The 12,536-nt window shown below is 57.1% G+C and overlaps 1 protein-coding gene across 2 annotated transcripts in view; it reads right to left on the reverse strand.

Moving 5' to 3' along the window:
* Positions 1-12,016, reverse strand: part of HIF3A (hypoxia inducible factor 3 subunit alpha) — a 34,852-nt gene extending 22,836 nt beyond the window's left edge. The window contains exons 1-4 of one of the 2 annotated variants that reach the window (XM_036416381.2): positions 11,939-12,016; positions 4,702-4,892; positions 3,403-3,548; positions 237-321 (exon numbers count right to left, since the gene is read on the reverse strand). In XM_036416381.2, coding sequence (XP_036272274.1) covers positions 237-321; positions 3,403-3,548; positions 4,702-4,892; positions 11,939-11,964 — 448 coding nt within the window. In that variant the 5' untranslated portion in view covers positions 11,965-12,016. Of the gene's footprint in view, positions 1-236; positions 322-3,402; positions 3,549-4,701; positions 5,109-11,938 lie in introns of those variants that run through there. The other variant, XM_036416380.2, reaches the window with a different exon arrangement.
* Positions 12,017-12,536: the final 520 nt, after the last annotated feature.

A 12,536-nucleotide genomic window follows, 5' to 3' on the forward strand; every position in this document is an offset into this window, starting at 1 on the left:
CGGACAGGGCCCACCCAGCTCCCTCCGGCGTCCTGGGCGCCAACGTCTCCCAGCCTCTTCCCCACACTCAGAGCTGCACCCTGCGAGGTGGGGCCTGCTCCAGCCCACCCCAGGGCAGGGCTGTGGCTGCTTCCCATGTTTTTCAACCCAGCATCCCAGTGGCAGAGGGGCCGGGCGGGGGGCGGGGGAAGCCTCGCTCCTGCAGTCTGAGGGGGAGGAGGCCTCCGGGCACTCACTGAGCCGCGGCGTCAGGGCGTCCTGGAGCTCCTCCTGGTCGCAGGGGTGGATGAAGTCAAAGACGCTGTGTCCGATGAGCTCCAGCTGAGGGCGGGAAGCAGGGCGTCATGGAGGAAGCATTTCTCCAAGGCCACTGTGGATATGTGTATTCTCGTTTTCTTTTTCTTTCTTTCTTTCTTTTTTTTCTTCTTTCTTTCTTTCTTTTTTCTTTCTTTCTTTCTTTCTTCTTTCTTCTTTCTTTCTTTCTTGGAGGAGTGACGAATGAAGTACGTGAGTAACTAAAGAACGACAGACATACCTACCTCCATAAATGAAATACACACTACTCCTACACTTCATCCCCTTCCTTCCTTTCTTACTCCCTTACTACCCCTCTTCCCTCACCTCCTTCCTCCCTCCCTCCCTCTTCCCTCCCTTCCTCCCTTCTTCCCTCCCTCACTCCCTCCCCTCCTCTCCCCTCCCTCCAGCATATTATTGTACTTCCCAGGCCCTGGTCTAGGTGTGGCCTCATTGCAGTGACCACAAAGCAAGTCCCTGCCTCTCAGAGCTTGCTGCTAGTGAGGGAAGATGGCCCAGTAGACAAAACAAAACACATATTTACAAAATAATATACTAAGAAACACGAAGGAAAAATAAAGCAGGGTAAGGCGATGGACCGAAGGGATGCTATTGTATTTATTTATTTTGGGGCGATGCTGTTTCAGACACAGTGAGTCAGGGACGGTTTCTCTGAGGAGGTCATGTGGCCGAACAAAGCCAGCGAGGTGGTCTCGTGGCTCCGGGGAGCAGAGTGCTCTGGGAAGCAGAACGGCAAGTGCAAAGGCCCTGAGGTGAGACCCCACCCACATCCCACCTGTTCGGCCAGCCAAAGACCCAGCTCCTTTTCCCAGTTCAGGCAATGAGCCTAGTGCCGGGGGTGGGGTTGGGGGAGGTCAGGGATGAGGAGGTAAGGGGATGGGAGTTTGGGGGGGCGGTGGGCACAGATGGAAAGGGAACCACATAGCTCATAGCCCAGCGGCGATGGGGAACAGGGGTGGGTGAGACCTCCCTCCTCTGACAGCACCTCAAAAAAAATACATTTTATTGATTTTTTACAGAGAGGAAGAGAGAGGGTTAGAGTGTTAGAAACATCAATGAGAGAGAATCATCAATCAGCCGCCTCTTGCACACCCCCTACTGGGGATGTGCCCGCAACCAAGGTACATGCCCTTGACCGGAATCGAACCTGGGCCTTTCAGTCTGCAGGCCGACGCTCTATCCACTGAGCCAAACCGGTTTTGGCCAGCACCTCATTTTTTAAAAAATAACTTACTTTTATTTATTGATTTAATATATATTTTATTGATTTTACAGAGAGGGAGAGGGATAGCTAGAAACATGGATCAGCTGCCTTGCACACCCCCTGCTGGGGATCGAGACTGCAACCAAGACACATGCCCTTGACCAGAATCGAACCAGGGACCCTTCAGTCCACAGGCCGACCCTCTATCCATGGAGCCAAACCGGCTAGGGCTGACAGCACCTCTTGTTGCTGGATTTGAGTCTTGACTCTGCCACTTTCTAGCTTTGAGACCTGGGGACTTCCATCTCTCTGAGCCCAAGAGGTTAGGCTGAAGGACAAACTGGCACCCAGAGTGGGTAACAGGCAGGGAAAAGGAGCAGCATGAAGCCCTGTTCTGTGACCTAGGAGACATAATGGCAGCCCTCTCATGCAGCGGGCTCTAGGGATTCGCTGAAATCCCTTCTACTCCCTAAGTGTCTTTTGTCTGTCTTCCCATCCTCAGGCTCTGACTCTTCTTCTCCCACCCACCTCCCTGAGGCTCTCCCAGCCTCTAGTTCCACTTGCTCCCATTCTATCTCTGTGCAGCACTTAGAGGGGCCTCTCTAAAATAGAAATCTGGCCCTAGCCGGTTTGGCTCAGTGGCTAGAGCATCGGCCTGTGGACTGAAGGGTCCCAGGTTCAATTCCAATTAAGGGCACATGCCTTGGTTTTCCGGCTCGATCCTCAGGAGGCAGCGATCAATGATTCTCTCTCATTATTGGTGTTTCTATCCCTCTCTCCCCCTGCTCCCTTCTGCTCTGAAATCAATAAAGATATATTTCAAAAAATAAAATAGAAATATGGTTCTCCCTCTTTAACACAACCTCTCTTGCTTAAAATCCTCCCAGGGCTCACCAGTGGCCTGAAACTAAACCTCACGACCCTAATTCACTGCCCCTCCTGGCCCCTCTAGCCTATTTTCTCTCATCTTCTCCCATTGTACTCTGCACCTAACCAGGTTAAATGTCTTTATTTCCCAAAATGCTCTTTTTTAAAAAAAAATATTTTTACTGATTTTAGAGAGGAAGGGAGCGGGAGAGAGAGATTGAAACATCCATGATGAGAGAGGATCATGGATCAGCTGCCTCCTGCACGCCTCCCACTGGGGATCAAGCCCACAACCTGGGCATGTGCCCTGGACTGGAATCCAACCCGGGACCCTTGAGTCCACAGGCCGACACTCTACCCACTGAGCCACACCGGCCAGGGCCAAAATGCTCAGTTTTACCTCACCTCTAAGTCATTGGATATTCTGTTCCCTTGGTTATCTATATTTCTAGACTTTGTTGGCCCCATCCATTCTCCAGACCTTTTGACTGGCTTAAGTCCTACAGGTTTCAGCTCAGATGTTTTCTCCTGGAAACCCTAGCTTCCCTCCAGGATATATTTTAAAAAACAAAATAGAGCCGAGACCGGTTTGGCTCAGTGGATAGAGCGTTGGCCTGCAGACTGAAAGGTCCCAGGTTCGATTCCAGTCAAGGGCATGTACCTTGGTTGCGGGCACATCCCCAGTAGGGGGTGTGCAAGAGGCAGCTGATCGGTGACTCTCTCATCGATGTTTCTAACTCTCTATCCCTCTCTCTTCCTCTCTGTAAAAAAATCAATAAAATATATTAAAAAATAAATAAAATAGAAATCTGATTCCCCATCCCTCCAGGTGGGGTCAGGTACACACCCTCCCCGGGCCTGCCCAGACCCCTTGGCTGCGCAGTCCCAGCCCTGAGCATTCTGAGGCTCCTTTTGTACTGTGGACCCCACCAAGGCAGGGCTGAGGCGGTCCAGGTCACCTCTGTATCCCAGCAGCCCCTGCTCGGACCAGGCACAGAGCGGGCAGCGCCTCTCACCTGACTGAGGCCCAGGTGTTTGCTGACATTCTCCGACAGGTAGGCCATGTCGCCCTCGGCGGTGAGCACCATGACGAAGCCCTCCAGGGCCTTCAGGTAGCAGGCGTCCAGGGGCTCCAGCCCTGCTCCCACCTGGTTCCACTCCCCTGGCGTCCAGGCCAGCATGGGTGGGGGCATCTCCCGTCAGCCATGGGGCCCACGGGCCAGCTGCCTTTGGCCTTCCCTCACTCAGAGGACATTACAGGCACCCCAGGGGAGGGGGACACCCCCCAGCAGCTTGGAACCCCGAGGGCAGGGCCACCGAAGACTGGAATCCTCAGGGAGTGGGGCCTCTCAGGGGGACAGATTCTAAGGCGGTGGGGTGTCCCAAGGGACTGGAACTCTCAGGGGGACAGGATTCCAAGGGCATGATATTCCAAGTGGTCAAAACGCTGAGGGGCCAGGGCTTAGGGGGAGTCAGAATTTTAAGGGGCCCCGGATTCTTGGGGCAGGGCCTTTCCGGTGGGCAGAGTTCTAAAGGAGCCGAGAGGCCCAGTGACAGCATTCTAAGGGGGCGGAGCCTCCCAGACACTTAAAGCTCTGGGGGGGCACAGAAATGTAGTGGGCGGAGCCTGAGAGGATGACTCTGCTTTCCATATAAGGGATCTTTTCAAGGGCCCTGGAGTCCCTAGGGGTGTGTGTGTGTGTGTGTGTGTGTGTGTGTGTGTGTGTGAGAGAGAGAGAGAGAGAGAGAGAGAGAGAGAGAGAGAGAGAGAGAGAGAGAGAGAGAGACTCCTGCAGAGTGGAATTCTGGGGACAAGCAATAGAACCAGGGATCTGGGAGGGGAAGGGGGACTTTCCCAAGTATTTAAAAACTGTGCAGAGAAGCTCCCAGGGATATTTATTATAGGGGGACGAGGCCCTGCCTAGGAAGTCTACCTGCAGCCCAAATCCTAAGGGCTGAGGAGCGTTAGGGAGTTAGCCCGCCTCCTATCCCGCAGATTTCTAAGGGGGCAAAGCTTCCCAAGGGTGCATTCCAGGGGGTGGGGCCTCACTAGTGATGAACACCCTAAGGGAGCCAGGGAAGTGGATTCCAGGGCGGCTGGGGATCCGCAGGGAAGACGTCAGGGAGCGGGGCTTCGATGCGGAGGGGGGGAGCGGGGAAACCTGGCCTCCCGGGGGGCGGGGCCTAGACGCGGGGGAATTCCCGCGGACGGGGCCTCGTGGGGGCGGGTCCTGGCCTCCCGGGGGCGGGGCCTCCCGCGGTGGGCCTCCTGGGGGCGGGGCCTCACGCAGTGGGACTCCCGGGGATGGGCTCACCTGCGGCGCAGAGGCGGCGCATGCGCAGGTAGCTGACGGTGAGGCGCATGATGGACGCCTTGTCCAGGTGCGCGCTGACCCCGCGCGCGAAGGGCAGCGTGCGCGCCAGCTGGTACAGCACCTCGGTCTCCTGGCTGCGCCGGCTGCGGGCTGCGTCCCGCGACTTCTCCCTGCGCAGCTCCGCGCTGGACCTGCGGGCAGGGGCGGCGTTCAGGGGCGGCCCCGCGGGGAGGGAAGGGGGCGGACGGGACGGGCTCGCGGGGCGCTGCCACATGGGGCGCGGGCTCGCAGCTCCCGAAGCGAAGCGCTCGGGGCCTGGAAGGGCTCTGCAGAGGGGCTGCTCCTGGCGTCGCGCTTTATCTGCCCTCCGGTGCCCCACAGGCCCGTTTGGTCCCCTCCCAGACTTATCTGCTGTTTATTCCCCCCACCCCACCCCCCACCCTGCTTGGGGCTGGGGACGCCTGGGGGACAGGGAGGCCGCCTGGGGGACAGGAAGGCCTCCTGCGGGGAGGGAGGTGGCCGAGCTGGCCCGGAGCCAGGGAAGGGAAGGAGCGGGGAGAAGCTGCCCGCAGCTAGCCAGACCCCCTGCCCTCCAGCCTCCCAGAACCACCTCTCCTGACCTTCCCCTCCTCAGCTGAGCTGAGTCCTCAGAAACTGGGAGGACAGAGCTCAAAGTCCAAGAACCCACCACCAGCAGGGGCCCTGCAGGGCGGGCGATGCTGCAAACCAACCTCCCAGCAGCCGGCAGCTAACCGCTCCCCCTGCCCTTGCCCCCGCTTCTAATGCCTGGATTCCGGGAGTCGCGTGCGGGGTAGAAGGATGAGCATGTTTCTGCTAGAAATATATGTCACTTGCCGAAACCGGTTTGGGTCAGTGGATAGAGCATCGGCCTGAGGACTGAAAGGTCCCAGGTTCGATTCCAGTCAAGGGCATGTACCTTGGTTGTGGGCACATCCCCAGTGGGTGGTGTGCAGGAGGCAGCTGATCAATGATTCTCTCTCATTGATGTTTCTAACTCTCTATTCCTCTCTCTTCCTCTCTGTAAAAAATCAATAAAATATATTTTAAAAAAGAAATATATGTCCCTTATTCCGCTTCTACTATTATGTCAGTCCACACGCCACGTGGGTGACTTATAGTAACCCATTTAGAGCTCAGACAACCCTAGAAGGAAAGTCACATCCCCATCGAACAAGCGAGGAAACCGAGGCACAGAGGAGGGCCGCGTTTGCCCATAAGGAGTGAAGCAGGGGCATTAACACTTCATTTTCTCTGTCTCTCTGGCTCCGGGTTTATCTCCAGGTTTTAGTGCTTCTCTTGGTGTCTACCGCTGTCTTAAAAGTCAAACTCCAGGTCTATCTGAATCCAAACTCTATAGTTTTATATATATATATATACACACACACACACACACACACACACACACACACACACACATATATATATATATATATATACATATACATATACATATATATGTATATATATTGATTTCAGAAAGGAAGGAAGAGGAAGAGAGGTAGAAACATCAATGATGAGAGATAATCATGGATCAGTGCCCTCCAGCACGCCCCCTACATGGAACCTGGGCATGTGCTTCGGGAGTCAAACATGACCTTCTGGTTCATAGGTCGATGCTCAACCACTGAGCCACACTGGCCAGGCCAAACTCTATAGTTGTTATTTAAAAAAATTTTTAAAAATATATTTTTATTGATTTTTTTTTATACAGAGAGGAAGGGAGAGAGATAGAGAGCTAGAAACGTGGATGAGAGAGAAACACCGACCAGCTGCCTCTTGCACGCCCCCTACTGGGGATGTGCCCGCAACCAATGTACATGCCCCTGACTGGAATCGAACCTGGGACCTTTCAGTCTGCAGACCAACGCTCTACCACTGAGTCAAACCGGTTTCGGCTATAGTTGTTATTTTTTTAGGTTGTAGAGTACATTACACATAGCATCTATAATCGTACCTATATTTATAATAGCGATAATAGCCCTATCCGGTTTGGCTCAGTGGATAGAGCGTCCGCCTGCGGACTGAAAGGTCCCAGGTTCAATTCCGGTCAAGGGCATGTACCTTGGTTGCAGGCACATCCCCAGTAGGGGGCGTGCAAGGGCAGCTCTGATGGATGTTTCTCTCCCATCGATGTTTCTGACTCTCTCTCCATCTCCCTTCCTCTCTGTAAAAAAATCAATATAATAGCGACAATAATAAATTATAAATATTATTATAAATATTTTATAATAATAAAAGCATAATATACTAATTAGACGAGAAGGCTGAACAGTGGGCCACCGTCAGGCGACCATCCGGGACCACACTATGACGCCCACTGGCGCCAGGCGAGCCAAGGTAGGTGTGATGTGATTGGTTGGGGCGGTGGGCTGCAGCGGGTGGGCGGGGCCTCCTTCTGCAAGGGAAGCCAGGTCCTGGGTGCCATCGGGAGCCCCTGTAGGCAGCCCAGGGAAGAAAGGCCTTCTCTTGCACAAATTTCGAGCATCAGGCCTCTGGTGAATGATATAAGCAGCTATGATTTGCTAAGCGTTTCTGTGTCCGGCACTGTACTAAGTACTCTGCCTGTCTGTACATATTCACGCCTAGAAGAGCTCTAGGCAGGAGGCAGCTTAAGCCTCCACTTCGCAATGGGGAAACTGAGGCTCTGAAAGGTGAGCTCCTGTGCTCCAGAAGTCACAGAGCCAGAAACTGGCAGAGCTGGGATTCGAACTCTGGCAGGGAGGTAGGTTCCAAAGCCTTCGTGCTTCTACCAGTAATTCCTGCCGTGGGACCCACCCCAGGGGAGCGGGCCTCTGAGAGGGGCGGCTGACCCTCCCTAGGAACCAGAGGCCGCTTCTGGGGGTGGCATCAACCTCACTCCCCAGGGGGAGACCTGCAGCCGCACCCACAGACACCAGCGGAGGAGCGGGGAGGATCTGTCCTGCGGACTGCGGAGGGCAAAGACTTCGCTGGCCGGGAGGCGGGTGGAGGGAGCCAGCGACGGCCCCCATCCCTCCCCTCCCAGCTGGTGGGGGGAGCAGGGCCTCCAGTCCTGCTCTGCCCGGAGGACATTCCGTCCTGTCCCGTGCTGGTTCGGTTCCAGCCCTGTTTGTCATCCTGCCCGGGGGTGGGGGTGGGCGGGCCTCCCGGAGTTGGAGGAACTGGGAGTGGGGAGGAGGGGGGGACCGGGGTGAGGCCGGCCCCCACCGCCCAGGCAGCTGGGCTCTGTGTCCTTCTCTACGGCCGGCTTCTCCCTCCGCAGAGGGAACCAGCTGGTGCTGCCGCAGACCCTCCTCCCAGCTCCCAGCCGGCTCTCCAACAGGAAGTGTGGGCCCCTCTGCGGCTTCGCAGACGCCTGCGTCCCCGGCCTCTCCCACTGCGCAGAGCAGAGCGGGCTCGCTCCTCCGGCTCAGGGTTCCCGCTCGGACACATCATTAATGAGCTGTGTGGCCTCGGACAAACGGCACAGCCTCCCCGAGCCTAATGACACCTACCTCACAGGGTTCTTGTCTTTATTTATTTTTAAATGTTTTTATTGATTTAAGAGAGAGAGGGAGGGAGGGGAGAGAGAAAGAGAGAGAGAGAGAGAGAGAGAGAGAGAGAGAGAGAGAGAGAGAGAGGACATGGATGCTGCCTACTGCCTGCCTCCGACTGGGGATCAACCCAGGCATATGCCCTGACTGGGAATCAAACCAACAACCTTTGGGTGCGTGGGATGATGCTCAACCCACTGAGCCACATTGGCCAGGGCCTCACATGGTTCTTTTTTTTTTTTTTTTTAATATATTTTATTGATTTTTCACAGAGAGGAAGGGAGAGAGATAGAGAGTTAGAAACATCGATGAGAGAGAAACATCGACCAGCTGCCTCCTGCACACCCCCTACTGGGGATGTGCCCACAACCAAGGTATCGATACATGCCCTTGACCGGAATCGAACCTGGGACCTTTCAGTCCGCAGTCCGACGCTCTATCCACTGAGCCAAACCGGTTTCGGCCACTCAGTTCTTTTAAACATGAAACGAGTTAATATATTTCAAGGGCTTAAAAGAGGGCCTGGCAACTGGTGGGTGTTCCAGAAAGGTTATATATATAATTATTATTATTATTATTATCACCCCCCTCCCCTTTGTCCACACCAGAGATGGAAGGCTGGGGCGCAGGAGGCACTGGGAGCCTCGGTGCTCATTTCCAGGCGAGGTGTGTGCACAGTCACCTACAGGACTTGCACACGAGCACTTCGGGGAAAGACTAAAACATAGCGATGGTAACACTATCGATAGTGTTGGTGTACGGAGCACTCATGGAGCCGGAGACCTCAGTAAGTCCCCTTCAACAGGCGAGTGACCTTCCTGCAGCAGGGACATCACAGGCCCGGGGGACCCAGCGGCCAATCCCAGGTCCCCCACCAGCGGCCAGCCCTGCTCTAGGCGGCTCAGTTAGTGGGACCCTGAAGCTCCTGGTATTTTCCCTGAGAAGAAAGCAGGAGGTGATGGCAGGTGCCTGAGGCCACGCAGCAGCAGCCGCCGCCTTAACATCCAGGCTGCCTGTTTCCACCCAGAGCTCTGTCTGAATTGAACACGGTTTACCGCCTACCAGGGGGGTGTCCCGGTCCCAGGATCTGTTCCCTCACTGCGCTCTTCAACTTGACGAGGGCTGGGGGAGGGGACGCATGGCTGATATTTTTCCAGGACACAAAACTGGGGCTCAGAGAGACCGTCGCTGGCACGGGCCACCCAGCCAGGACGCGGGGGGACTGGGATTTGAACCCTGGCTTTAGGGGCCTGAGCTCTTTAAATGCTTTGGCAGGTGTGCCCACCCGAGGGGTCCCTGCCCTGTCCCTCCTTTGCCCAGGGGCCTCCGTCCCTTCCCCCGCTGTCCTGTCCCACTGCCTCCGGATTTCCCCAGCTGGACAGTCTCCCCTGCTGGCCCGGCGCCCGCCCTGCTCCAGCCCCCTGGCAGCCTGCCCAGCTCGGGACGTGCAGCTGGCACCCTGCCACCCTTCCTCTGTTCCAGCAGAGAACAGGGGGCGGGGCCCGGGCCGGGAGGCCCCAGGGTGAGGCCCCAAAATGGGGACTGAAGCCCAGTCCTCCGCCCCTCCTCCCCCAACCGGGAGAGGGAGAAGCTGGAACCGGCCACCTGTGAGCGGAGGCCCAGAGAAAGCGGGGAGACCGTGTCCCATAGTCAGGGCTGCTCCTGGGCCTCTCCTCTGACACCAAGCTGGGTATGGGGTTGGGGTGGGGGGTGGGGTTCTTGCATAAAAGCGTAGAGGATCTGGGAGGTTCAGGCTGTCTGTGGGTGAGAGCCCTCTTGGCACTGCCCAGCGGTGGCCCGAGAGGCCAGCGTCAGGGGATGGATTTGAGGAGGGATTTGGGGTGTGGGCCAGGAGGCGTCTCCCGGCACCCCGACTTGTTCATTCCCGGGAACACGGTAATCCGGTGGGGTGCCCATACCAGAACATAGGGCTTGTGGGCAGGGAGCCCATCAGGAACTTCCCAGCAGACACCGGTTTGGCTCAGTGGATAGAGCGTCGGTCTGCGGACTGAAAGGTCCCGGGTTCGATTCCGGTCAAGGGCATGTACCTTGGTTGCGGGCACATCCCCAGTGGGGGGCGTGTAGGAGGCAGCTGATCGATGTTTCTCTCTCATCGATGTTTCTAACTCTCTGTCCCTCTACCTTCCTCTCTGGAAAAATCAATAAAATATATTAAAAAAAAACAAACAAAAACCTTCCCAAGAACAACCCTGACCAAGGTGGATGGCATCGCCCAAGCTGGAAGAAGGGAGGGGGGTGAGTGGCTGGGGGGGGGGCACGCACCATCGCCCAGGCCCCCTTTTGGCCCAAGAGCCATGCTAGGGGTGCGGAGGGGCCGGAGTGTGGCTGGGACATGGGTGGGAATTATGAGTGGGGGGTGTGCGGCGATGGGATGACACCCCGGGAGAGGATTGGCCTTCAGTGGGGAGGGGAGAGCCTCCTGCTCAGCCCAGAGGGGCCCTGCCCAGCCAGGAGGGGGCGCTGGGAGGGGGAGGGCCAGGCTGGCTCCTTAGGAATGGGATGGAGTTCCCTAACGGGCCCAGAGCCAGAGACTGGAAAGGATTTTTTTTTGGGGGGGAGGCGGGTGGGGGAGGAGGGAGATTGCTTAAGGGGGAGGGTGAAAAACATGGGGGTGTGGATGGATCCAATCAAACCTGGGAATCCAGGAGGAGGGAGGGAGTGAGGTTTCCCGATGCCTCAGATTGGAGAGGGGAAACCAAGGGCCTGGGGCACTCTATGGGGCACTCTCCGTGCAAACCTAGCCAGGTCGGCCTCTTGGCAGAGGCTCCAGAGCACAGGTTCCCCCCCCCCCCTGCACCTGCTGGAGCTGAACACAGACACCTCCCTCTGATCCACTGAGCAATGCAGGAGGCTGCTCCGTAACCAGGCACAGCGCCCTCCTTTGGGTCTTCCCCCCCAAAAAAGCGGGGTGCGCCCCTTCCCGTGGTCGCAGGAGCCAGTGGGGTGGAGGAGGGACGTGCAGGTGTTTGGCAAGTGGGCCAGGCTGTTCCTCGGTTACCAAAGGGAGTGACCCCACCCTTCAAAAGGCTACAGAAAGGCCCTGGGGGAGGGGGTGGGGTTCCAGGTAGCTTTTGAAAGGTGACCCCTTCTGAGTATTTCTAGGGAGCTCACGTTTGGGAGACTGTGCCAGGAAGGATCCAATTAAAGGGGACCTCTCTCTTCTCTTGAATCCAGGAGCTGAGCCCCCATTCCCAGGGATTCCCTAGGTCTGGGAAGGCTCCAGTTGGGTGTGCCCTATACTATACCCTTAGGACAGCCTCAGTGTGGGTTCAGAGGCCAGAGGAGTCAGTATGGGGAGCGAGAATGCCTTCTGGGGAAGTCCGGGAACCGCTCACACAAAACACCCCCCTTTCCATGGAGACCCCGAGTGTCATCCCCAACCAGGACGGGTAACGAATCCGCAGCAGCAAGAAGTCAGGGATCGCGACTCTGAAGTCACTCCTGGTGGCAAGAGGCGGGGCTGCCAGGGTTTGGGGTAAACCCCCCCGGCTCCCCCCCCTCCCCCCCGCCTCCTGCACCCCTGCAACCCCCTAGGGTGGAGGGTGAGGCAGAGCCGTGCCTCCCACCGCTCTTTTCGGGGTGTCCTTGAGTACACCCAAGCACCCCCCCCCCCCACCCGGGCCAGGGGTCCCTCCAAGGAGAGCCCCCCAGTTTCATCATGCCGGCCCCTGAAATCCCAGTACCTTGCGCGCTGCAGCCCCAGCGCCATGGCTCGCGCGTCGCGGCTCGGGCGCCCTCGGAGGCCGCAGCCCCCTCCCCTGCCCGGCGAGCCCCCTCCCCAGACCCGCCCCCGCCTCGGGATTGGCTGCTCCACTCTTGGCCCGCTGCTCTGATTGGTCGGACCGTCTGTCACTTCCGAGGGAGGGGCGGGACCAGAGGCGAAGTCTTGGAAGACCGGGGGAGGGGGGAACACACCCCCTCCTGACCACGCCCCCTTCTCAGCGGAGTGGCCTCCTGGCCCAGCCTCTGCCCTGGCGTTCGACACCAATGCTCTTAGGATGCACCCAGTTAATTCTGTTCCTTACCCCCGAGTCCCACCCTCTAACCCCACCCCGCTCACCCCTCCATTTCCTCCTCCTCCTCCCCCCTCCCCCTGTTGGGCCCCTCCAGTCCCAGGCCCTCCAGTCCCAGGCCCTCCAGTCGCCCGCTCTGCCTCCTCTCGCCTCTTCCTTTTTCTTTTTTTTCTTTTATTGATTTTTCACAGAGAGGAAGAGAGAGGGAGAGAGTCAGAAACATTGATGAGAGAGAATCATCGAATGCCCACAACCAAGGTACATGCCC

Source organism: Pipistrellus kuhlii, unplaced genomic scaffold (genome assembly GCF_014108245.1).
Source record: "Pipistrellus kuhlii isolate mPipKuh1 unplaced genomic scaffold, mPipKuh1.p scaffold_m20_p_55, whole genome shotgun sequence".
In the NCBI taxonomy this organism is placed as follows: Eukaryota; Metazoa; Chordata; class Mammalia; order Chiroptera; family Vespertilionidae; genus Pipistrellus; species Pipistrellus kuhlii.